Source organism: Cryptomeria japonica, chromosome 2 (genome assembly GCF_030272615.1).
Source record: "Cryptomeria japonica chromosome 2, Sugi_1.0, whole genome shotgun sequence".
Classification (NCBI taxonomy): domain Eukaryota; kingdom Viridiplantae; phylum Streptophyta; class Pinopsida; order Cupressales; family Cupressaceae; genus Cryptomeria; species Cryptomeria japonica.
Genome location: NC_081406.1, coordinates 578,413,848 through 578,437,981, shown reverse-complemented (window position 1 = coordinate 578,437,981; position 24,134 = coordinate 578,413,848). Strand labels below are relative to the sequence as shown.

At 42.3% G+C, this 24,134-nt stretch overlaps 1 protein-coding gene across 4 annotated transcripts in view; it reads left to right on the top strand.

Moving 5' to 3' along the window:
- The window catches only part of LOC131051221 (uncharacterized), a 125,077-nt gene that overhangs the window by 20,227 nt on the left and 80,716 nt on the right, over positions 1–24,134 (top strand). For 2 of the 4 annotated variants that reach the window (XM_059216740.1, XM_057985632.2), the window contains exon 2: positions 6,627–6,785. The exons of 1 other annotated variant lie outside the window; for it this stretch is intronic. In XM_059216740.1, the coding sequence (XP_059072723.1) occupies positions 6,641–6,785 (145 nt within the window). In that variant the 5' untranslated portion in view covers positions 6,627–6,640. The remainder of the gene's footprint in view (positions 1–6,626; positions 6,786–24,134) is intronic. One more of the 4 variants, XM_057985639.2, reaches the window with a different exon arrangement.

The window sequence follows — 24,134 nt, the reverse complement described above, 5'->3', positions numbered from 1 at the left end:
CGACATTCTTCACTGGTGGAGGATTTAATGAATTTGTGAATCCTCCACGGGACCTCCATTTTGGCGCCTATCTTTGGCTTGGGGCGGAATTTTGACTTGGTGGAGGATTTTGCGAATCCTCCATGCCTTCTTCATTTTTCCAGACAAAGAGAATTTTCCCGAGCTTCCCATTTCAGGAATGGGCTTCTAGCATTCAACCATCTTCCGACTTTCTCTGTCTGCTTTCTGATTTTCCGGAATTAGAAATATTCGCCAATGCTTGATCTATGTCACCTTGCCCGAATGGTCCTGTCAGAACAAACTTTCCAAAAATAAAAACCTTCAAAGTGTCAGCGTTAGACCCCTAGATAGGATACAGGAAGGACTTACTATAAATAAAAACTTACTAAAAATAGAAATTACTAAAAATAGTAAGTTTGACTTTTGGCAAAATGACGACATTCCGGGACTCAAAAAAATCCCTAAAAAACAGGAACTTTCTAAAAATAGAAAGTTGCGCCGTTTTGACTCAAATTAAACTGGGAGATTCCTTGAAGGGCCCTGATTCCAGTCGCATGTTCAATTTTTCCAAAACCCTAACAGAAACCCCTAAAATCTAGGACAAAAGGCAGAAACCCTAAAAAAAGACAGAACAGGCCCTAGACTTCATCAATTTCACTCAAATGAAAAGCAGACTAACTCCAAATGACCCCCGAACATCTGCAAAGAGGAGAGACCAACGAGATTGCCACCAAAACCCACAAAAAACCAAAACCAAATGACCAAAAGGGCCTAAAAGTTAGGGGGGGCCCTATTTGGGATGGGGTGATGTGTGATTAGGTCACAACAAGCACCAACTCAAAAAGGGAATTGGAAGAAGATAAAGATGGATAGATGAAAGACAAAGGGATAGATAAACCAAATGACAAGGAAGAAGGGAAAGAGAAGAAAAGTTTTGTCGAAAATTTTCAAAGGTTTTGAAACCTTTGTTGGCTCTTGACAAGGTTCTCAAAACCTCGTTGGGGCTTAACAAAGTTCTCAGAATCTGTATTTTTCCAACATCAACTACAAACAACTGGAAGATGGTGATGCCAAGGCTTCTTTTTCCCACCTACTATTTTGTGATGCCATTATTGCTCATGCAATGCATTCACCAATTGTCATAAATCATTGAGTGCAATTGGCTATTTCTCATTCATTTTTGCATTCCTTTATCGAACATGCCTTTCTTCAAGTAGTTGTTGGAGTGGACTTCTTTGGTGACCTATTTTGACACTTGCACTTTCCCCCCACAAATCATCAATATGCATAGGCACAACTAGAGTACCAAAACCCCCATGAATCATCAATGCACAAGCATGGCCCGAGTACCAAAAGAATGTTCTTTCACACCTTACAATCATCCAAATTAGATTTTTAGAATACATCTATATAGGACATTTACCAAGTGTGACAACTAGGGCTTGAGCACTTCCTACAACACTCCTAGCAATCTAGGGAATTTTTTTGTCAAAATATCTCCCTTTGGGGGTATTAAGGAAACAAAACTTTTATTTGTAAGGGAGTTCCTTCTTAGTTTAGACTAGAGACTTGTAATTTATTCCTTTTTTGTGACTATAAATGACTTTATGCCTTTGAATCAATGAAATTTGCATTTCACCTCTTCTCACTTCTATCATACCATGCAAATTTCTTACCTACATGATTGAATGAATGTTTCTATGCTTTTTGTAGATGCATGGTGTGTGCTATTTTGAAAGAGTTATTTGTGGATCTTCCTTTCGTCTTAGGACCAATACATACTTCAAGAGTTGTGGAGGAAAGACCTATGTGAGTCTTCTATGCAACTTTATGCTAATTCTTTGTGCCGTCACGAGAAAAGGAGGGAACTCAACTTAATCCTGGTGCATCACTTTTTCCTTTCTTGCATTCCTTCTCCCTTTTCTCTTTGTGAAATTAGTAGAATAGGATTAAGGTTTCAGTTTTATTAGTGGATCAACACTACGCACCTAGGTTTAGAAAGGAGCCAGCCTTCTCTAGAGGTTGGATTTCATTTGCAGGGTCCCACACCTTGAGATCATTCCCATTGTGTCATTGGAATGTTGGAGTAGTTTCAGTAGGGTGCAATTTCATATGATAACAATTTTTGGCATGCTCGGTGGTACCGGTTTTAGTGTGCTATATTTCATCCGTGAGGGATTTGGTGCTAATCTTAGCAATGCTATTGTTGAACACAAATACAAGCACCTGGTGACTCCAATCTTTGGCTTCAGACCATGTTGATCATTTCATACCAAGAAGTCATGTTAGAGCTTCTTCAAATGGTGAATTCAAATTTGTTGAATTATTATTAATTACTTCTAGAAGGACAAGAAATAGAAGTTTTTTTTCTTAGTTAGGAGGGTTAGAAATTTAGTGTCCCTTTCTCCAAGAGCCCAATCCATGCCTCCTTTCAGTAGATTTTCTCTACCAAGGATACTTGTTGCCACTATTTCTCCTTGGTCATATAGAATGTTATTTCATTCTACCCCTATGGCTGCTCTAATAAACTAGGTATTTGTCACTTTTAATGGAGGCAGTCCCCTTAGTTTAGCCCAAAGAGATGATATAGCAGTAGTAGCTTTAAAAATTTTGTTGGCAAATGTTGTCATTGATGTCAACTAGGTCAAGCAGTTGCAGGTTGCAGAAGAATTAATATGCACAAAAGAATTGATTTTATGTGTTGCAGAGGTGAAAATGGCTTGGATTCATGCTCTACATAGACCTCACAATGTGTTGGATCCATTGCCTTTGTGTTATAGATTGAAAAATGCAAAAATCCCTATGTTTGATAGTTTTCGGTGTGACACTCTTTCCATCTTAGCAATATTATCTTATTTCGTTGTGAGTAGGTCTGTCGGTATGACCTATTTTTCCTCTTGGCGGCTAGTTGGGGTTATTGCGATATACCGATGTCGATGTGACACGAAAACTGTCACATCGACAAAGGTTTTCGTTGGGTCGCGGGTCAAACATTTTGGTTGACACAACTTCTTGCAATTTAGCGAAAACGTTAACCATAGGGAGTTTTCGCGGTTTCGCCAGTCAGACTTGTGGTTGACCAAGGCTCTTTATGAAATAGCAAAAAATGACAAAGACCGCATGGTGAAAGGTAATTGTGTTATCGCCATTTCGTGGGATGTCCACATAGAAAAAGATAATGGTTGCGAAACAACGAAGAGGATATGTTGACCGCACAGAGAAAAGAAAAAGGGATATCGCTATTTTGCAGGATGACCTCCAAGGTAAATCACGTGGTTTGCAATATAGTGATAGAGAAAGATGTGACTGCGGGAGGTCAAGCTAGTGGTTTTGTTGTTTCGCGAAAAGACCACCAAGTCGAGGGAAACTGCCAACGACATAGCGAAAAGGGGTGTTTTGGTGTCGTAGTTTCGTAGGAAGGTTTAACTTGACCGCCAGGGGTTTTGCGATATAGCGACAAGGGTTGTTCAAATGATGCTCTGCCATCCCATGGCGTGAAGGATTGAAGAAGATTTGTCTTGCGGGGTAAGAAACATAGAGTTGGATGATGCATCCCACACCATGTAAGATGGAAGTGTGATGGTCTTGCGGGGCAACACAGATATGAAGGGATGAATCCCGCTATCCTGCAGCTGGAAAACTGGAAGAAAAGGATCTCGCGGGATGAATTAAAAAGGAAAATGGTGTAGAAGTCCGCCATCCCGCTGGCATGGTTTTGTGAAGCAGAGAAAGGTTTTAGGTCGGTGTAACGATGTGAGGCCTTAGCGATAAAACCCTATATGGAGGTTTTGACTGATTGGGAAGATTTTAATGCCACCAATGCAGTCAGATTGCTAATATGTCTACGTGGGGAGTTTGACAGAGGTTGACCAAATGACAAAGACAAAGAAATCGATGATAGGGAACATGCAAAACAAATGAAAGTCGATTGCTTGCAGAGATAGTGAACATAAATGAGGTAGTTTTCTATCCAATCTGACCAGGTTGAGAAAGGATGGAGAATGCATTAATGGCGACCATGTTGCAGACTGTTTTGTGGCTCGAGGAAGGATATCAGATCTCATTGGGAAGATGAAGATTACTAAAGTTAGTAATCTATACGTAGAGAATGATTTGAAGACAGAAAGGAAGAAATTAATATGGGTGGCAAATCTCGGTATGGAGGATAAAAATCTTTTGCAGTGAAGATCTCCAAGATGACAAAAATAATAAAATATTTGAATTCTACTTGGAGGGAAAAATGCTTTTGCTGATCGAATAAAGGTGTTGATGAGATTTGCCAGGTGTAGTTGAGGTGAGTTGGCTAAGACCGAGGCGCCTGCTGAATCAAAAGTAGAGAAGGGCATTTAGAAAAAGTGGTGGTTGTAGAGTAGAGAAGAGTGAATTCAGTAGAGAGAGAGAGAGAGAGAGAGCATTCAGCAGAGATAGAGCATTCAGCAGACCAAAAAGAAGAAGAATAGAGGAAAGAGAAGGACAAAGAGAAGACTTCAAGCAGAGTGATTGAAGACTACAAGAAGAAGAAGACTAATTTGCAGAAACAAGAAGGCAGAGTTGAAGCATCAACAAGATATCATTTCAGAGCAGCAGTGTGTACTTATCAATCAGATTGTAAGGTGTTACAAAACTCATTTGTAACAAGGCTTTTCATTGTATCAAATAGTTTATTGAATCAATGTATTTTAGTTGGTGCTCAAAGTGGGAGTCGGTGCTCCTTGAGTTGGTGCCCTAAAGCATATTTTTTTTTTGTGTGTGTATGCTCTTAATCTATTTGTATTCTCATTTGTGTTTGCACACCTTCATTTGAAATTTTAGAATATCACTGATTCGCCCCCCTCTCAGTGATCACTTGTGTTCTTCAAAGTTTACCCTATTTTCACTGGTGAAAACGCCACCACCCCCATTACATGTACAAGATATTGCCAATATATGTTTTGTCCCCAATATTATAGAAGATAACATGGCTGTTAGACCGTAAGCCACTTCCTTGAAAGGCAAAGTGTTACAATGGTATAGAGGGTTGTAGCCCAATTCCATACACAATTGGGATGAATTGGGTGAAAAGCTCCACCAACATTTTGAAGACAAGAGTGACCATCTATCATCCGTAGAGAAGTTGACCACAATCAAAAGAGTTACCCATGAATTCATGGCAGACTTTAACTTCAGATTTCAAAAAACCTGGGACAAGATCCTTACCTTTGTTAAATCTTCTCCAAACAGGGCCATGGGAGGTATAACTTTGCCAAATGCCAATGACATTGCAATAAGAAAATACATAACTGTGATTAATATATTCCCCAGAATCGCTGCAAACAGCCATGGAGACACACCATTACAAACTATGTACAACATAAAACCTTTCCTATGATATTACAAAGCATATCCCTTCATTTATAGTTCAGATGGTTTAAGTTTGATTCCCTAGAATGCTCTACAAACCTCAGCGGACTAAAAAATTGCTTAAGAAACTAGTTTTTTGAATGAACAACAAGATACTATATGTAGATTTGTTGTTTTGGTACCTCGCTTGCAGATAGGAGCCTTAGGATGATAAAAATTGGGTGATGTAAGAAAACCCATCATTCCCAGCTCACAGCCATCTGCATGCCACAATTCATGTTTGAAATTGCGTGAAAATCGTTGGGAAATGCAAATCACCTTTATATTGATGATGCCTTTGGATTTGGAGTGATGACATAGGAGGGCCTAGGAAATCCATTGCAGACATCACCAATGGATGACATGGAGAAAACGGGCTCAAAAACCCTAACTGTCACATTTATTTCATTTTTGAAAATAAAAATAATGAAAAATGCATATTTTTATTCTTTGAAGTTAATCACAACATTTTCTCTTACTTTTTATCCAACAACAAACTTGTTTTGAATTTTATTCTTGCCAAACACAAAAAAGAGCACAAAAGTCTTGTCACTAAGGTATTACTATGGAGGCCACATCTTTGCCTTTGTACTTGACACAACATACTAACATGTAGTATTTTCATTCAATTATACTAGTCACTAATTAACATTTCCACTCAATTGCCTTATTACATCCCATTCCTTTGCTTGATTGCCTTGGAAATTTTTTATTGTGCTATGCAACTTTGATTGCTTTGTTTATTATTTTTCCCCTGGTTTATTCAAATGATAACATTCTATGTTGCAACTATTGTTGGCAGAAAAAAGTATGGAATAATTTTATATAAATCTCTATCGTTTGATTTGCTACTATCAGCTATTGCATTGTTAGATGCAATATATTTCCATTACAGGTTACTAATTGGTTATTTTGTTACAAACATGTTTTCCATTTTGTTATTGACGTGGCTTGTTCATAAATAAAAAAATAGAATCATTGATGTTGAAACTTGAATCCTTGACATTAAGTAGATTAGTTTACACTATTGTATAAATGTTTCAAGGAGAAACCATTTTTTGTACTATCATTAGTTAATGGCCATCGTTATGAATGTTTGTCTTATGACAGAAAAAGATATCTTGTCATTCACATGAGAATTAAGAAAAAATTATGGCTTTTTAGTGTCTACAAAGTGAAAGAAAGGCTTGGGAAAGCATATGACTTGTTTTGAGGATTCGAATAATGTCTTTTATTTATTGGATTAGATATTTTGGGCTAGATGGTCACGCACATTCTTAATAAAGCTATTGGGAATAAGAAGTTGTTTCCTCAGATCCCTACAACTGGCCCAACTGCAAATGGAGCTCCAAGGTGTTTACTCGAATCTACTCCACAGTTTCACAATCAATTCATTGAATTTTCTGGTGAGAATTTTTACACTCTCATTTGATATAACTTTTTTATGAAATAATAATGCATTTGGATATAAAAATACAATCATGCTTCCCTTCAATTTGTGCACGCTTCTATTCATATGATTGGCTTTCACTTACATTGCTATTTGAAAGAGCATTTGACTAATGATGCTATGTCTATTGTTATGCAGTACTATTGTAATCTATTTGTGTAACAAATAATTTCCCTCAAGACCTTAATTATCTATCCAGGTCTTTCATAGTGGCAATGCTGTTATTGTAAATATAACTGAAGTGGTTTAGTGTATATGCTTTACTTGGCTTAAAACCCAATTACTTGTTTCCAAAAGGGTGACCCTGTTATTTTCATTTTTTACCTCAAATTTATTTTAAGCTTTCAACGTTCCCTAGGTTGATATGAGTTATCAAATTTTTGTTTTGAAAATCATGTCAATTTTTGAGTCACATGAGAAGGCTCTTTCTCATTTTGAATCAATCAAGTAAAAGTCATTAATGTCTGCATCAATAGGCCTTGGTTGCAAATGTTCTTAATTGTTTTGCAGTGTTGAATTGCTTGTCAAGTTGTCAATTGTTGGTTATAGTCATAAGTGGTTTGCAGCAAAGTGCAATTTCTTCTAAGTTTTGCAAGTTCCTCTAAGTTGAGTTGTAAAATGTTGTCGACCTGATAATCTACACAAATGATTAAATCTCAATCAAATCCCAATGGCAGAGATAAAGGTTTTCTATACAGTTTGACAGGTATATCCTCTTAGGGTAATTTTTGGCATCTTTATTTTCACAGTTCATAGTTTTATTCAGTCACAAGGTGTTTTGAAAAGGTTCAACAACAAGTTTTAAGACCGCCTCTTGAAATTCAGACACATTGTTATCAGATAATTTCAAGTCCAAGTGCGGTTATAGTTGTTTCACAAGCACAAAATTGTATTTATTTTAAGGTTCAATAAGTGTTTGCAGAGTCATAATCGATCCACAATGGTTTTCAAAAGGTGTTTTCACAAAGCTGTCAGTGCAAATCCAGAAGTTGGGTGATAATTTGTGGGTCACAATATGCAAGACAATTAAAATCAATTTTGGAGTTTAAAAATGAAATTACAAAATCTGCATATCGTGCGCAAAACTCCATTATCATGCAATGGTGCCAACAATTTGCATTTCAGAAACCAAAAATCTGTCAATAAATTCAAAAAGTAGAAATGTGGACTTGGAGTGCAAGCATGCAAGGGTTATGAAATGTTCACTTGCTTTTGCACCTAGAAGTTATGCAGTAAAATGCTAAATGCAGAAGGGTGTGCAAAACAAGCAAAAAACAAAAGTTGCAAGTTGCAGTTGTGCTTCCGATTCCCAGAATCCCACAAAAGCAAAACAGTGAGTTACACATTCATTTTACAAGACAAATAAGGAATAAGCAAAAGGGCAAGTTGCACTTAAATGCCCACTTACTGCATATGGTAAAGGAAAAGGTCAATAAAGGTTTTTGGAACATGGGGTTGTGGACTCCCATGACATGCGTGTCTAAATATTTCAAATGGTGTTCCACTCCCTGCAACTCCTTTACATGAGCCTTCTCACTACTTGCACCTTGTGCTGGAAGCCACGGTTTCGTACAATGGATTATTGAATAGGTTTTGGAAACTTGCTTGCAAACACAATTCACATATGTAAATCTCATTTTCTTGATCATTTATCAGCAATTTCTGCCTGCACCACAATTGGAGCTTTATAACAAAAATGTGGAGGTATTGACAAAGCATGTGAACTGTTCTGGAAAACATCTCAATGAGCTCTGATTTTCCATGAACATCATGATTGCTGGATATTTTCAAATGAATGTATTTGTTAGGTGTAAATGTCATTCACAACATCCCTCATGCCTATGCAATGATTGCAAGATATGCACAAAATGGATTTATTGAAAAGGCTTCAGAAAATATCAACCAAATGCAATTGGCAGGATGTTCATTTCCATCAAAGTGATGCCATCTCATGGAATAGAATGATTGCAGGATATGTATAATCTGGATTTGTTAGGAAGACTTAAGCAAATTTAATGGAAGGGTGCTTGTAGTTGCAAAGTCCATTCCATGCTTCTGTAATCTCCCTGCTCGTGCCAAAATTGGTAGTCTCAAAACAAAGCATGATTCCCAGAAAAGCATTAAAGAAGGGGGATTCTCAGCAATGTTGTGGTAAAATATAGGTAAATCGTGGATGCAAATATGGGGCATGTGAACTGTTTGACAGAATGCTATAATTGGATGCTATGATGAAAAGTATGGAACATGTAGAAGCACAAACAAAGAATGATAATTGTTTGACAAAAAGCCTTATTGAAGCAAAGTTTCTTGGAGTGCAATGATTGCAGTATATGCACAAAATATGATTGTTGAAAAGGTCTTGGACACTAATGCTATCAGATTTCCACAATCCATGCTAAATTGACTTGTGACTTCTGGATTAGATGGTGTATGAAAATTTTTATCATAAAAATTTTTAATGATGATAAATTTTTTCATATACAATCTAATCCAAAAGTCATAAGTCAAGTCATGGAGACTTCTAAGAGGATTCATTTAAACAATTTGAAGGAAGTAAAGCCTAGTGAAAGTGGCGAACTTCTATGCCATAAAGTCATTAGTGACATTGGTGTCACGAGAAATTCTAGTTATAGTGTAAAACTAATGGTACTCCACATCATAATATTCATTTTATTGAAAATCTTTTACAACTTGTATGTGATCTCAAGAAATTCCAATTGTAGAGCTTGGAATAATGTAAAGTTGGTTTCTGAAGCTGGAGTTGAGGTGATTGTTAGGGGTGTAGTGAAGGTTATGCAAAATAGAAACATTGATGAGAATTTAAAAATTTAAAATAGAAACATTGAAGATAATTCCTGGGTATGATATTCTATTTTCTGAGTGGCGAGAATGGTTACAATGCTATCAAATTCATTGATGTAATATGATTTACAGTTGTGATTGGTAGAGGTCAAAAATTGCTAATAGTTTCATATTTAAGATGTACACCTAGTTGGTGTAAAATCATGAAATATAAACATCTTGAAGATACAAAGACAAAAATCAATTGATATTGGAGAGTGGATGCAAATTGTCAAGACAAATTTTCTTGTAAATTTGTCTTCTACAGCCAATTCACACCAATTGTTTGACAAAATGTCGTGATGGCTGTATTCTTATCAAATTTGTACAAAGAATTAATATCTAATTATAAAGTTATATCCTAATGATTGTAACCAAATTTTTGAAGTTCTATTCATCAAAATCAACTGTAATTTATTGTAATATCATTTGTAAACCCAAAAAGAGGAGTTGAAAATGGTTATGGGAAGGAAGCAAAATATATCTCTATAAAATGTAGAGTCTATTCACTATAAAGGGGTTACGAAGTGCAATGTTCCTTTTTGGTCCATTCCTACATTCTTGGAGAATGCCAACTTTATAGGAAATGAATTTTGACAGTGGCATTGAATTCAAAAAACCAATATATGAGTTCAATGGTACTTTCCGAATGACATTCTTGGAGCTCTCCACACTTCTTGGAGAAGATTGCTATTTTTGTAAGCACCAATTTTCATAAAGTTTGATATCTTGAGAATCAAGGCTTATTTTGGTATGGTCAAAATTCATATTTGGACCATTTTAGTATTTTCCACAACTTGGTGGTTATGCAAAATTCTAATTATTCTAATTATAAAGTGACTCGTATGGTTAAAAAAAAAATTAAAATAAGTCTATTATAAGGAGGAAAAATATTTTTTTTCTAGAAGTTAATAAAATATAACTTCAAGAGATCTCAAAAAGGGATTATAAAAGGAGATTGAGAGGAGTCGTTTCCTCATTCTTGATATTCTGGTTATTTGATATTTTCTTGAAGCCTCAGTTGTAGAGGTTGAGAAGGTTTGTTCAACAATAGCTCTGGGACAAAAATCCTAAGGCGAAGATTGGTTTCAGGAGTGAAAGATCTTCCCTAGCCAATATGGCATGATTCATTCAGGGTCACGGGTTGTGCTAAAGGATACAGTTTGAAATTTAGTTCATGCTAAGGATCCATTTTATTGTGCTGAAACAGTGAAGAATCTTTCAGTAATTGGTACTTGTCATGGAGTGCTGAAAGGTGACCTCTATTGAATGTAAACAAACAATAATTTGTGGAGTATTTTGAAGAAGTTCTTTGCATTTATATTGAAGTGTGAGGGAGGCATTGCAAACAAGGGTTTCATACCTTATATATCCTAGCCACCCAAGTTATTGTTTGCATAGAGGCTGATCAAACCTTTTCATTAGGGATTTCAGCAACAAGGCACACACTTTGGCAGAAAGGCATGAGAAAAAGGAGAATCAATCCTTGCTGGGTGAGTTTTGGGATTCCAAAACTCTAGATGCAGCCATATAGGGTTGTATTTGGCACTTTGGAGGTGTATTTTGGTTACTCCATAAAGATCATAGAGCATTCTTACCTGGTTGATCCGAATCATGCCTTCATCTTTCAATTTTGAACATGCAGTCGTCTATACCTGGTTGATCCGAGTCATGCCTTCATCTTTCAATTTTGAACATGCAGTCATCTTTATGGCAATTAATGAAGTCCTTTTCTAGATTATGTTAAGATTCGTAGCTCTTTACCAAAAATCTGTAGCTACTCTTTGAGACTTTTATATGCATTTTGGGAGGAAGTATTGAGCAGATATTTGTGGTTAGCACTTCATTTATTATATCAGAAAAATTATGTTAACAGTTGGAACAGTATCAAAGATTGGCTAAGACTCTATTTTGGTTGTAATAACTTATATATCTTTTATTTCAGATCTTAACAGCAGTAAATAAATATCACTCAGTTGGTCACTCTGTTTCTATATTTCCTATCACTCGTTCTTAGTGTGCAGCTGTACACTGGGCAAATTATGGTGATATTACATATTGTATTGTTAAACTCAGCTACCTTCTAAATGACCATAGCAGCAACATAAGAACTTCTGTGTAACTTCTGAACTATATTTATATGCTAGCAAAAATCCCAACGTAGTAGTGGAGTGGCATCCAGATTTGGGAACGAGGCACATTAAGGAGGACTAAACTGATGCCTTTATAGAAGGTTTTGGGACATCTAAAGCCTAGGTGCAGCTAGGTATTGGTGTTTGGAAAAGTTTGGGGGAGAGGCACTGCAGTCTTTGGAAGATATAAGCCATCAACAACTGGTCTGTTCATTAAAGGAGCCTTCATCAGCTATACAAATTGTCTGCAGTAATTTATATGTGGCTGTCATAATTTTATACAGTTACAGCAGTGCTGTTTGGGAATATATAATCATTATTATATCAGCCATTCAGGCAACTTCCTTATTCAAGCAATGTAATTGTGACTTGTGAGTTTATGAGTATTTTCTAAAGCTGTCATGCTGTTGAAATATTTTTCCAGTTGTTTAATCAAATGCCTATGTATTTCCCTTTGAATGTAGAGTGCTTATAATTTATTTATACAACTGAAAGTTAGTAATAGTTGTTTTAAAACAAGAAAATGAAGACATATTGAAAAGCCCTTAAATGCAAACTGTTTGACAAAATGTCTGTGAGGAAGAAATCAGAAAATTTGCTCATTTTTGAAAATTTATTGGAAGGGACATTGTTAGCGGCAATATTGTAAACAAATAAAACTAGTTAATTAAGTTGTAAGTTGTAATTGTCTTGGCTAGTGGCAACCGAGGGGTGGCAGTTACGGTGCAGCGGTTGGTGCTCGCACCCCCTCGGCATCTTTATATACTTCCGAATGTAACTTGTGACGGACGACTACGAATGGAATAACATCTTTTATATTTGACCTGGTATCTATGCCATTATTATTCTGCATTACGTGCTTTATCTGTGTACTTTAAGTTATTCACCCGAGGGGGCAAACATTTGGCGCTGTTGCCGAGACGTACTCGGGAACGGAAGACGCGGATGGCGCACGGACATGATGGGCCTACCTGTTGGTGAGATAAACCCAGAGGCCAACGACGCGCAAACAGAGCTCTACAATGGAGAAGACACTGCGACGAGGGAATTTTCAATTCTGCTCTAGGTAGCCATTGAGACCTACGTCTGACGAGAGGCCACGGAGGCAGAAATCCCACCAAGTGCCGTGTGGACAGCGTTGGAGGTTAGCCCAGCATTAAATCGGTTGATGAACCATCTTCCCCGGCTGCTTGCACAGGCATCGCTGGCACAACAAGCTCGCCTGGAGGAGATTGCCCAGGAAGAGTGACGCCAACAAATTCTTCAACAGTACGAAGAAAGCAGCCGTCAGGAAGCGGAGCGGGATGGCACGAGGCCAGGAAGGAATTGAACCCTGAATCCCATAGGGATAACGGAACATTTTATATTCAAATAAAGGTGTCATAATATTGACACGAGTTGTATTGACCGAATGAATTAATAAAGGCGTGTTTTGGTTTATGTGTTGTGAATTATGGAAATGTATGGGAATCAATGCCCAACCTATTAAATAAAGATAGAAATAAAAAGAAGAAACGAACAAGTGGGAGGCCACGTAGAGGGCCTTGATTCTGGAACAGCAAGTAGAACGTAGACGTAGGTTGAGGCAACTTGCCGAAGGACGACCTGCCGAAGGGAACCAAGGAGGTGTCACGGAGGGTGCAAAAGCTGAGGGAAATTTCTACGCGTCGCCAGAACACCGTAGGGTGGGGAGCCATGAAGAGTTTTTGGAGGAAACAAGGTTACGGTGGAATCTAGTCGAAGAGACTCGGGATCAGTTTAGAAACTTATCCCTTACGCCACGAAGTGAGGATCACCAGAGGGAGCCAGGAGTGGGTGCGGGTGAGAACGGAGGGGAGGACAACTGTACGGTTGCAGGGGCCACACATAGCAGGCAAAGCACCGTACCTCCAGTCACCCACGCAGGACACACCACCGGTGCCGGAGGGAGCGGCGCACAGACGCAGCCACAGCCACCTCCAGGAAGACGACCCCCATCGATGGCGGGCAAACAGAAGTTGCCTAAATTCAATGGAGATGGCAGCGATGACCCCGTACGGCACTGTCATACATGTGAGACAATTTGGTTAGCCAACGGGGTAGTTGACAAAGCGGATTGGGTGGTGCAGTTCCTTGCCAACCTGAGAGGAGTAGCCATTGATTGGTACTCTGATGTGGATAAAACAAAGGTGGGAACATGGGATGACTTATAGAAAGCTTTTGAGAGGGAGTTTTGACTCCTTCGGGATGATAATGAGATCATGGTGGAGATATTAAGCACAAAGCAGGGAAAGCACGAAACAGTGCAAACATACAGCCGACGGTTAAAGGAATTACTGGGGAAGATGGAAAACCAGCCTGCTGACGGACTAAAGAAGAGATGGTTTGTGGAAGGGTTGCGGTCATCCCTGCGGAAGAAGATGAAGATTGTACCGCCCACTTCATACGATGACGCATACAACCGTGCGATGGATTTGGAAAGTGAAGGCAAAACATCGCGGAAGAAAAAGGACAAGTCCTCTGGAGAAGAGGAGTCCTCGGGAGAAAGCAGTAGTGACGAATCATCAAGTAAGAAGGTGCAAGCTCTTCAAAAGGATATGTACCGTATGTTGAAGGAATTTAAGAACATGAAAGGAAACACGAGCAAAAACGAAGATGTGTGGTGCACTGATTGTAAGGAAGAAGGTCACACAAAGGGCATCTACTCGAAGAGGGCATTCTGTGAAATTTGCCAGATGTTGGGGCATGCCATCAAAGAATGCCCCTACAACATGAAAGCAAAAGGGAACCAGGTATTCTTCGCCCAAGAGCAACCCTCACCGTCAGCGGGCCCCGCCCAGCCACAAGCCGATGCCACTGCATCATCCAGTGATTACAGAGGTAACCGAAGAGGAGGGAGAGGTAGCAACAACAACAACAACAACAATCGGAGCAGAATGCAATATGACGTTAAGGGGCGGCCAATAATCCAATGTCGGGCCTACAACCAATGGGGGCACTTCGTTCAGGAGTGTCTGAATACTAAAACCCCCCCAGAGCCTCTGTAGATGGTGCGGCCCCGATGATCACGATGACACAAAATGCCCGAAACAGGGGGTGAATCTCCTCAATATTGAGAAGATGGGTGAAGTATTGGCGATCACCCGCGCACAGGCAAAGAAGGCAATGTATCCCGACCCTCGCACAGAGGAGAGACTGCGGGAGGCGAAGGCCGACATTGAACGGGAGATGGCAGCAGAGGGACGGAAGAACACGGAACCGATGAGTCCCTCAACCCGCCTGAAAGCGGAGAAGAATATTATTGGGCAAGTCTTGCAGATGGAGGTACCGATAAAGGTAAAAGACCTTCTAGATTCCATGCCACATCTGAGGATTGCCATCCTCAGCAATGTGCTAAGCACCGCACACGTACCTTCAAGTGCACCATAGGTTGAGGTTCCAGCCAGCCCTTCGACTGACCCGATGTTACTAACCTTGAACAGTGGTTGACACCCAGCTGTGGTAGAAATGGGCATCCTGGGAACTGTTCTAAAAGACACCATTGTGGACGGAGGTGCTGGGGTGAATGTACTACCAGAAGAGACATGGAAGAGGCTGGGGAAACCCACCCTGTGGCCATCCACGTTTAATCTAGTAGGAGCCGACCAAAACGGCATCAAGCCACTCCGCATATTGATGGCTCAGCGAGTGACAATTGGTACACAGCCTTTCCTATTAGATTTTGTAGTTATTCCCTTGAAAAAGAAGGGCTATGACGCCATCTTGGGGAGAGTGTGGTTGATCACCGCGAGGGTAAATCACAACTGGAAGAAAAATACACTTTCCATGGAGAAGGGAGGGTGGAAATATACCATTGACCTACACACCCAAGATGTCGGCAAAGAGCTTGCCTCTTCCGACTCGGACTCAGAGGACTCTAATAAAGGGGAAGGGGGTCCTGATGAAAGCAAGGGCAAGAAGGCGATGGAGCCGAACAGTGAAGGGGTGCTCGAATTGGAGGGATGTTTTGAAGATGAGGTATGCTTACTCAACGGGCTCTTCCATTGGCAAATGGAGGACTACGAACTTTTTCATTGCAACATGTTGCTGATAGAGGAGCCTGCCGATCCGGAGGTCTTCCCTTCGGAATACAAAGAATATAAGGAGGGGGAAGCCCGAGTGGACGAGGCACCCGCACATCAGTTCGAGAAAGACAAGCCAATTCAATTTGAAGAGTCCAAGCTAAAGGCAACAAACTTGGAGAAGGAGGAGGACCCATGGAATATATTAGTCGGGGATGACTGGGATCCCGTGTTGAAGACAACGGCCTTCAAAATATTCCTGGAGTTTAAAGACGTCTTCGCATGGACGTATAAAGACTTGAAGGGGGTACCTCCTGAACTGTGCGTGCACCGCATGCCGTTGGTACTCGGAGCCCGCCCTGTACGAAAGAGACCGTACAGGGTGAACCGCAACTATGCAGCACGGGTGAACGATGAGATAGAAAAAATGTTGGAGGCTGGTATCATTTTTAAAGTACAGACAAGCGAATGGGTGTTGCCCATAGTCATTTCACTAAAGGAGGCTAACCAAATAAGGATTTGTGTGGACTTCCGGTGTCTGAACGCAGTTACAATTAAAGACCCCTTCCCAATCCCGTTTACGGACAACATACTGGAGGAGGTGGCCGGCCATGAGATGTACTCGTTTTTGGATGGATTTTCCGGATATAACCAGATCTCAATCGCCGAGGAAGATAAACTGAAGACCACCTTCGTGGTAGAAGATGGTGTCTATGCATACAACTGGATGCCATTTGGCCTATGCAATGCACCTGCAACATTCCAGCGAATTATACTACACATATTCGACAAGATGTCGGTAGGGAATTTTAAAGCCTTTCTTGATGACTGGTCCATCTATAGTGGGCAAGATACGCATTTGGTAGCCCTCAGAGAGTGCCTGGAGAGATGCCGAAGGGCAAGGCTGGCCCTTAATCCAAAAAAATGTCGATTTATGGTACCACAAGGCAAATCGCTTGGGCACATTGTATGCAAAGCAGGTTTGAAGACGGACCCAGACAAAATATGGGTAATAGTAGAGATGGAGCCTCCTACGGATGTCTCCGGGGTAAAGTCCTTCCTGGGCCATATCGGCTATTATAGGAGGTTTATAAAAAACTTTGCACAAATATCCCACCCCTTGGACAAGCTTACTCGCAAGGGTGAGCCGTACACCTGGGGGACCTCGGAGAGTGAAGCATTTGAGGAATTGAAGATGAGGTTGGTAGCTGCTCCCATCCTCGCTTACCCCAACTGGGACAGGGAGTTCCATGTCCACGTAGACGCTTCAAACTTTGCGATCGGTGCTACATTGGCCCAAGTGGGAGATCACGGGTTGGATCATCCCGTCTATTTTGCGAGTAGATTGTTATCCAACGCGGAGAAAAACTACAGCACAAGAGAACGGGAGGCATTGGGGATGATCTATGCCGTACAAAAATTCAGACACTTTGTTGGCAACACCGTTCACATTCTACGTGGACCATCAAGCCCTCATGTACTTGGTCAACAAGCCGATAATTCAGGGGAGGATTAGTCGATGGCTACTCTTGCTGCAAGAGTTTACGTTCACAAAAATTGTACAGCCAGGCAAAAGCCACGTCATTGCTGACCAATTGTCCCGGATCAGGTCCAGAGAGCCGTAAGAAGGGGTAAATGACGACTTTCTAGATGCCCACCTATTCAAGATCGTAGTACTACCACCATGGTATACTGCCATCGGGGAATATCTCTCCACCTCTGTGTTTCCCCAAGGGATGCCGCCGGGAGAGCGAAGAAAGCTTGTGTTGAGAAGCCGCACATTCCAGTTGATTAATGGTTTATTGTATAAAATGGGGCCTGACGAGGTGTTAGGTCGGTGTGTGATGGAGGAAGAGGTGCCAAGCATCTTGAGGGAAGCACATGAGGGGCCCGTAGGAGGCCATATGGGACCAGACACTACGGCAAGGAAGGTATTGCTAGCAGGCCTCTGGTGGCCCACATTGTATAATGATGCGAGGGAATGTGTAGTAGGTTGCGGTATCTGCCAGAGAGCGGGAAGGCCGCTGAAAAGGGATTTCATGCCTCTCAACCCTTTGCATTCTCAAGAATTATTTGAACGTTGGGGGTTGGATTTTATCGGCCCGCTCAAGGTGAGCCACGCTCGGAGGTGTCGCTACATTGTGGTAGCTACTGAGTATTTAACCAAGTGGGTTGAAGCGCGAGCCCTACCGGACAACTCGGTCGTAAGTACATCAAGATTCATCTACGAGCAAATTATTACGCGGTATGGGATCCCTATGCAGTTGACAAGTGACAGAGGTGGACATTTTGTAAACCACGTAATTAAACTCCTTACTATAGAATTCAAGATTTTCCATTCTCTATCTAGCCCCTATTACCCGCGAGCCAATGGGCCTGCCGAGGCTACCAACAAGATTATTGTAAGCGTGATATACAAGTTGTGTAGTGTCGAGGGAGAAGACTGGGAAGAAAAGTTACCTTCGGTCTTGTGGGCCTACTGTACAACCTACAAGGTGACCATAGGCCAGACTCCGTTCCAACTCATGTACGGGCAAGAAGCTGTGGTGCCAGCGGAATTCATGGTGCCAAGCCTTCGCATTGTAGTAGAGAACAAACTCGGGGATATGGAGAGCCCGAGGGAGAGACTGTATGCTTTAAGTAAGTTGGACAAAAAAAGAATGATGGCGCAATGGGCCACAGAGGTAGCCCAACAAAGACGGAAGGTTTGGCATGACCAGCATCTTCGGCGAATGAAGTTTACTCTTGGGCAGTTAGTGCTATAATTCAATGGGAGGAACAAAATCAAACCCGGAAAATTTAAAGTGCGATGGCTAGGGCCCTTCAAGGTATGCGAGGTCAATGCCAACGGGGCGATCAAGTTGTGGACGCTCGATGGGAAAGAGATACCAGACGCTGTCAATGGGTCGAAATTAAAGGTCTACCATGAACGGAGGGAACTTGGACCACCGTCGGTAGAACCACTGTATAGTGGGATCACCGTGCGGTGGACCACCGGCGGTGGAGACCACCATGCGGTGGACACTCGCACATAAAAGCCCCACAAACAACATAGCCCCGCATAAGTTCGCACCCACAAACACAAAAAAACAACACGCAGCCCGCACAAGTCCGCTCCACCGTAAAAGCAACACCCAGCCGGACCCAGCATAGCAGGGAACTGCGGAAGGAAGTAGAATAGTAACGGCACGACAACGACACAGCATTACCGTACGGTTACACCGTACTACAACATTCCGGAGAGGGAGAAAGAGGCACATGTTTATTATTTTAACCCTATTTTTTGTTAAAAAAAGAGGGCACAAATGACAAAGGACGCATTATTTAATGGACGCCAGTGGGAAGAATTGGCAAAAGCAGTTACGGCAGTTACCTGGTGCAGTGCCGTCAACCTCAGGGAACAAGGGTGTGGTCCGGACTCTGCCTTCGGGTGTAAAGGTAAGAGGCAGCATGGCAGACAACAGCCAAAAGAAAGGGAAGAAGGTACACTCCAAAGTGCAGCAGACACCAACAAAGAGTGACGTGATGATGGACACAATTACTTTTGAGGGTTTGACTGGCACAAATTGCAGGAGATGGTGGAATGAGACCCTGAATGATGACCCTATGAAGACGCAACCGCGACTTGCACAGGTACAGTGGGCCATCCAGATGCCAATTTTTTGCATCAAGGACTTCGAGGTGGTGTTGCGCGCCATGATTGGTACTTACGACTCGCACAGGCGGCAATCAGTGTTTGATTATGACCACTAGCAGCTTACAGTATCGTTTGCTTCGACATAATTTACCAGAGTGTTTGGTATTCCAGGGATGCACGGAAAGAAAGTGGACAAGGCACTGAAAATAGCCCCTGACTTCAAAGATAAACTTCTGAAATTGATGTGTCGTGACGACCTCACACAGGCAGAACTTGATAGCCTTCAACACGCAAGCAAGAGTCGCAGTCTGAAGAAGTCGTTTTTACGAGAAGGAATATGGCGGTGCCTGGTGGATGTCATGAAGAGCCGGTTGACGGGAGCAAGTCGAGCTTCGGATATTGCCATGGCACAGATGGTGCTCGTGAATGGCATCCATAACGGTGTAGTATATGACTGGGCATTTGTATTAGCGGATAGAATGGAGGAATTCATGACTCTCCAGCACAGGACTTTCTACATGCCCTACCATGCTATCGGGTTCTTTCTGGATGCAGTACGCCTTAGGGGCTCACAGGACCAGGACCAGGACCAGTACTTGGCACCACAAGGTCGTGTACACCCTGGACAACTCCCCATATTTTATTGGATGCACCTGGACACCATGGCGCCAAGCGGAGATATTCACTCTGGCACGAAATGGAAGAGGAGGGTAGTGATTTCAGCATCGGCAACAGAGTCTGAGTCTGGCAGTAGTGACCTAAGTGAGGAGGCGGAGGACTCCAATGATTCTGCCACGGAGACTAGTTTCAGAATGGTGTGTCAGGGTGGGCCACATGGCGAGACTGACATGGGGGCAACATCAGCGGCGACCGTGCAGCCTCTAGATGGGCAGACGACTTCCGTAGGTACCATGTTGCCTCCTCCAGGTGCGGTAGTGATGGCAGTGCCAGTTCCTGGTTTTGGGCAAGGCCAGGCACTTGTGATTATGGCCCCCCCACCTGCGGCCGCGACATTGGTCGAGCCTTTGGTGGTGGACGAGAGTCATCCCACGACAGTAGTAGAGGTTGGAGGGACAGCAGCTGGAGAGATGGCGGTACCACCGGAACTTTCTGGAGGGAGTGATCGCCCTTCTCAGCAGGACATGAATGCATGGCTGAGCCGGTTCAAGTTGGCACCAATGGCCCCTGTTGGAACAGTAGTCCTTTCTCCAAGGTGGGAGCCGAGTCCTCACGAGATTGTGGACCTAGTTGGAGATGGTTCGCCAGAGCCTACGAGGAGTGTACCGAGGGATCACTCACCCATCCGCAAGTTGATGTTGAGCCCTACGTAGGAGTTCACCCCGAGCTTCCCTCAGCCTTCCCACGGGGCTATGGAGGAGTAGGATGTAGTAGCATCTCTGGGAGGGGATGGCAACAGGGAGTTAGAGCAGTTTTTGGCGGATATGGCTGTGGAAGCTAGAAGGGTAGTAGCCTTAGTACGGTCTCAGGGTGAGGCCCGGGCAGACGAGGAGTTGGCACAGCTACTTGAGTTCATGAGGGACAGGTGCAGGACCCACTTTACTTAGTGCTTCGAGTCTGGTGGATGGCCTACCACAGAGACCTTGCAGATGTTGGAGAATTGGGGCCTTCGGGAGCAGGTTGGCGAAACCAGTAGAGGGGCATTGTTGAGGCAGATAGAGTAGTCCTTCCGAGAAACTTACTATGAGTTGTGAAGGACGCAGTATATTGCTGACAGTACAGAGACCCAGCACAGGGAGGCCGTGTTGGCACGAGATGAGTTGGTTACTAGGCTCCAGCAGACGGAGGAACTCCACCGAGAGCAGTTGGCCTGAGCAACAGCCGCATGGGATGCAGAACGAGCTGCCTTGGAAACAGTGTTAACCGAGGAGAGGACGGCTAGGGGTGCCTTGGAGGCACGGTTGGAGGAAGTGCAGGAAGATAGGACTATGTTGGCGAACCAACTGAGTAGCGCTTTGGAGCAGGTGGATCAGAAAGATAAGGAAGTTTTGGAGGCCGCATTGATGGTGAAAACGACGGAATGTGTTGTGACCTAATCACACATCACCCCATCCCAGATGGGGACCCCCTTAGCTTTTAGGCCCTTTTTGTCGTTTGGCTTTCGTTTTTGTGTGTTAATGGCAATCTCTTCAATCTCTCTGTGTTACAGGTGTTTGGGAGTCAGTTCGGGTTAATCTGCTTCTCTGTCAAGCAAATTCTGTGAAGTCTAAAGCCTGTTTTGTCCTTTTTCTAGGGTTTTGCCTTTTGTCCTAGATTTTAGGGGTTCCTGTTAGGGTTTCGGGGAAATTGAGCATACGATTGGAGTCGGGACCCTTTAGGGCACCTCCTAGCAAAATTTGAGCCCAAACGGAACAACTTTCTATTTTTAGAAAGTCCCTATTTTTTAGGGATTTTTTTGAGTTACGGAATGTCGCCATTTTGCCAAAAATCAAACTTACTATTTTTAGTAATTTCTATTTTTAGTAAGTTTCTATTTATAGTAAGTCATTATTGCACCCGGTTTGGGGATCTAACATTGACACCTGGAGAGTTTCTATTTTTGGAAAGTTATTACAGGCAGGGTCAGTCAACCATGGCGACAAGGATCAGGTATTCATAGGCATTTCTAATTCTGGAAAGTCAGATAACAGACAAAGGTGGCTAGAAATGGCTCAAGTGCTAGAAATCCATGCCTAAAATGGAAAGCTCAGGAAAGCACTCCAAAAGCACAGAAGGTCAAAATATTCTAAGTCTAGAAGTCATCCACAAGTGCAAAATTCCGCCTGTCCATGGACAGAGCCAAAATGCACCCAGGTCTGGTCTGGGGTGCTAAAACCAAGAATGAATTCACAAGTGGAAAAATTCACCTCTCCATGGACATGGCCAAAATGCGCCCAAGTCAGGGCTGGGGCGCTAAAACCAAGAATGAATTCACAAGTGCAATAATCCACCTCTCCATGGACAAAGGCAAAATGCACCCAGGTAAGGGCTGGGGCGTTGAAACCAAGGAGGCATTCACAAGTGCAAAATTCCGCCTCTCCAAGGACAGAGCCAAAATGCGCCCAGGTCTGGTTTGGGGCGCTGAAACCAAGAATGAATTGACCAGTGCAAAATTCTGCCTCTCCATGGACATGTGGAAAATGCGCCCAGGTAAGGGCTAGGGCGCTGAAACCAAGTATGAATTCACAAGTGCAATAATCCACCTCTCCATGGACATGTGGAAAATGCGCCTAGGTAAAGGCTGGGGCGCTGAAACCAAGGAAGCATTCACCAGTGCAAAATTCTGCCTCTCCATGGACATGTGGAAAATGCGCCCAAGTAAGGGCTGGGGTGCTGAATCCAAGAAGTCATTCACAGAGGGAAAATTCCGCCTCTCCATGGACATGTGGAAAATGCACCCAGGTAAGGGCTGGGGCGCTGAATCCAAGAAGTCATTCACAGAGGGAAAATTCATGAATCCTTGGCGTGGTAAAATTTCACCCAAGCAGAAAATTTGAAATTTTGCCTAGGGCACGGAATCCAAGGAATCAAGGAGGAATAAAAAGCAGAAATTCCCCTTGGGCGAATTTTTAGTTATGCTATTTTTAGACATCAAATCCCGGCCAAATATGGAAATTTTTATAGATTCCTAATCAGGACGAAATTCCCCATCCAATGAACCTGACTCCTAAAATTTACGAAGATCCCTAAAAAATAGGGATGTGAAGAGGAGGCATGAAAATGGCAAGTTGGAGTGGAATCGAGCAAATCCTAAGAAAGATCCTTCGGAATTGGAAAGAATGAAATCAATGAGTTGGCAGGAGGAATCTTCCAAGTATGACACATGACTTGGAGCATTTAAGGAAAGTTCTAAATTTGAACTCACACGCATGGGAAATTGCCTTGCATGGCATAGTAATTAAGGAAAGTATGACGCGCCATAAATGCAATTACTAATTTGGTGCTTGTTGGGAATTCTATATAAGTTGGGAAAAACATTTCATTTTTCACGTGCAAGATTCAAGAAAGAAAGAGTAAAGAAGCAAAGAGTTTTCATACTTAGTCTCTATTTTCATCAGTTCAAAGTATTCCCAAGATGGCGGAACCTAGCAACGCGGCTACTATCTCCAGGCAGGCATTGATCAAAGCAGAGATGAAAGGTTTTCTTCCCCATTCTCAGTTGAATTCAAGATGGGAAGAGATCAGCAATACCAACTTCGGCACGTTCAACTGGGCTGCATTTAAGATAAGAATGTTCGGAATTGCAGGACACAATCCATCTCCGACAGTTGTCAAAATTGTGAGAAGTGGAATAGTTGCAGCAGCTGGCTTTCCTCCCACCATTCAATGCCCGGATCTAGTCTTGGAATGTGCAGCGCATTACAATCTGGAGCGGAAGACAATCTCAACGCCAGACGGCAAGTTACTGGCAACATTGACTCCAGAGGCAATTGGTGAAGCCTTCGGAATCCCTTCACATTACTCCATGACGTATAGGACCAGCAGCGGTGCTCAAGCAGTCTATGAAGCAGGCCCCGCCAGATGTGCTGATTTGATCAACAAGCAGTGGTTGCTGAAGCCTAGAGTACACGTTTCCAAGATGCCCAAAACTCTCACAATCTTCGAGTTCAAGCAGGAGTATGTGGACATGATAAAGATGTTGAGCAGAGTAATGGGAT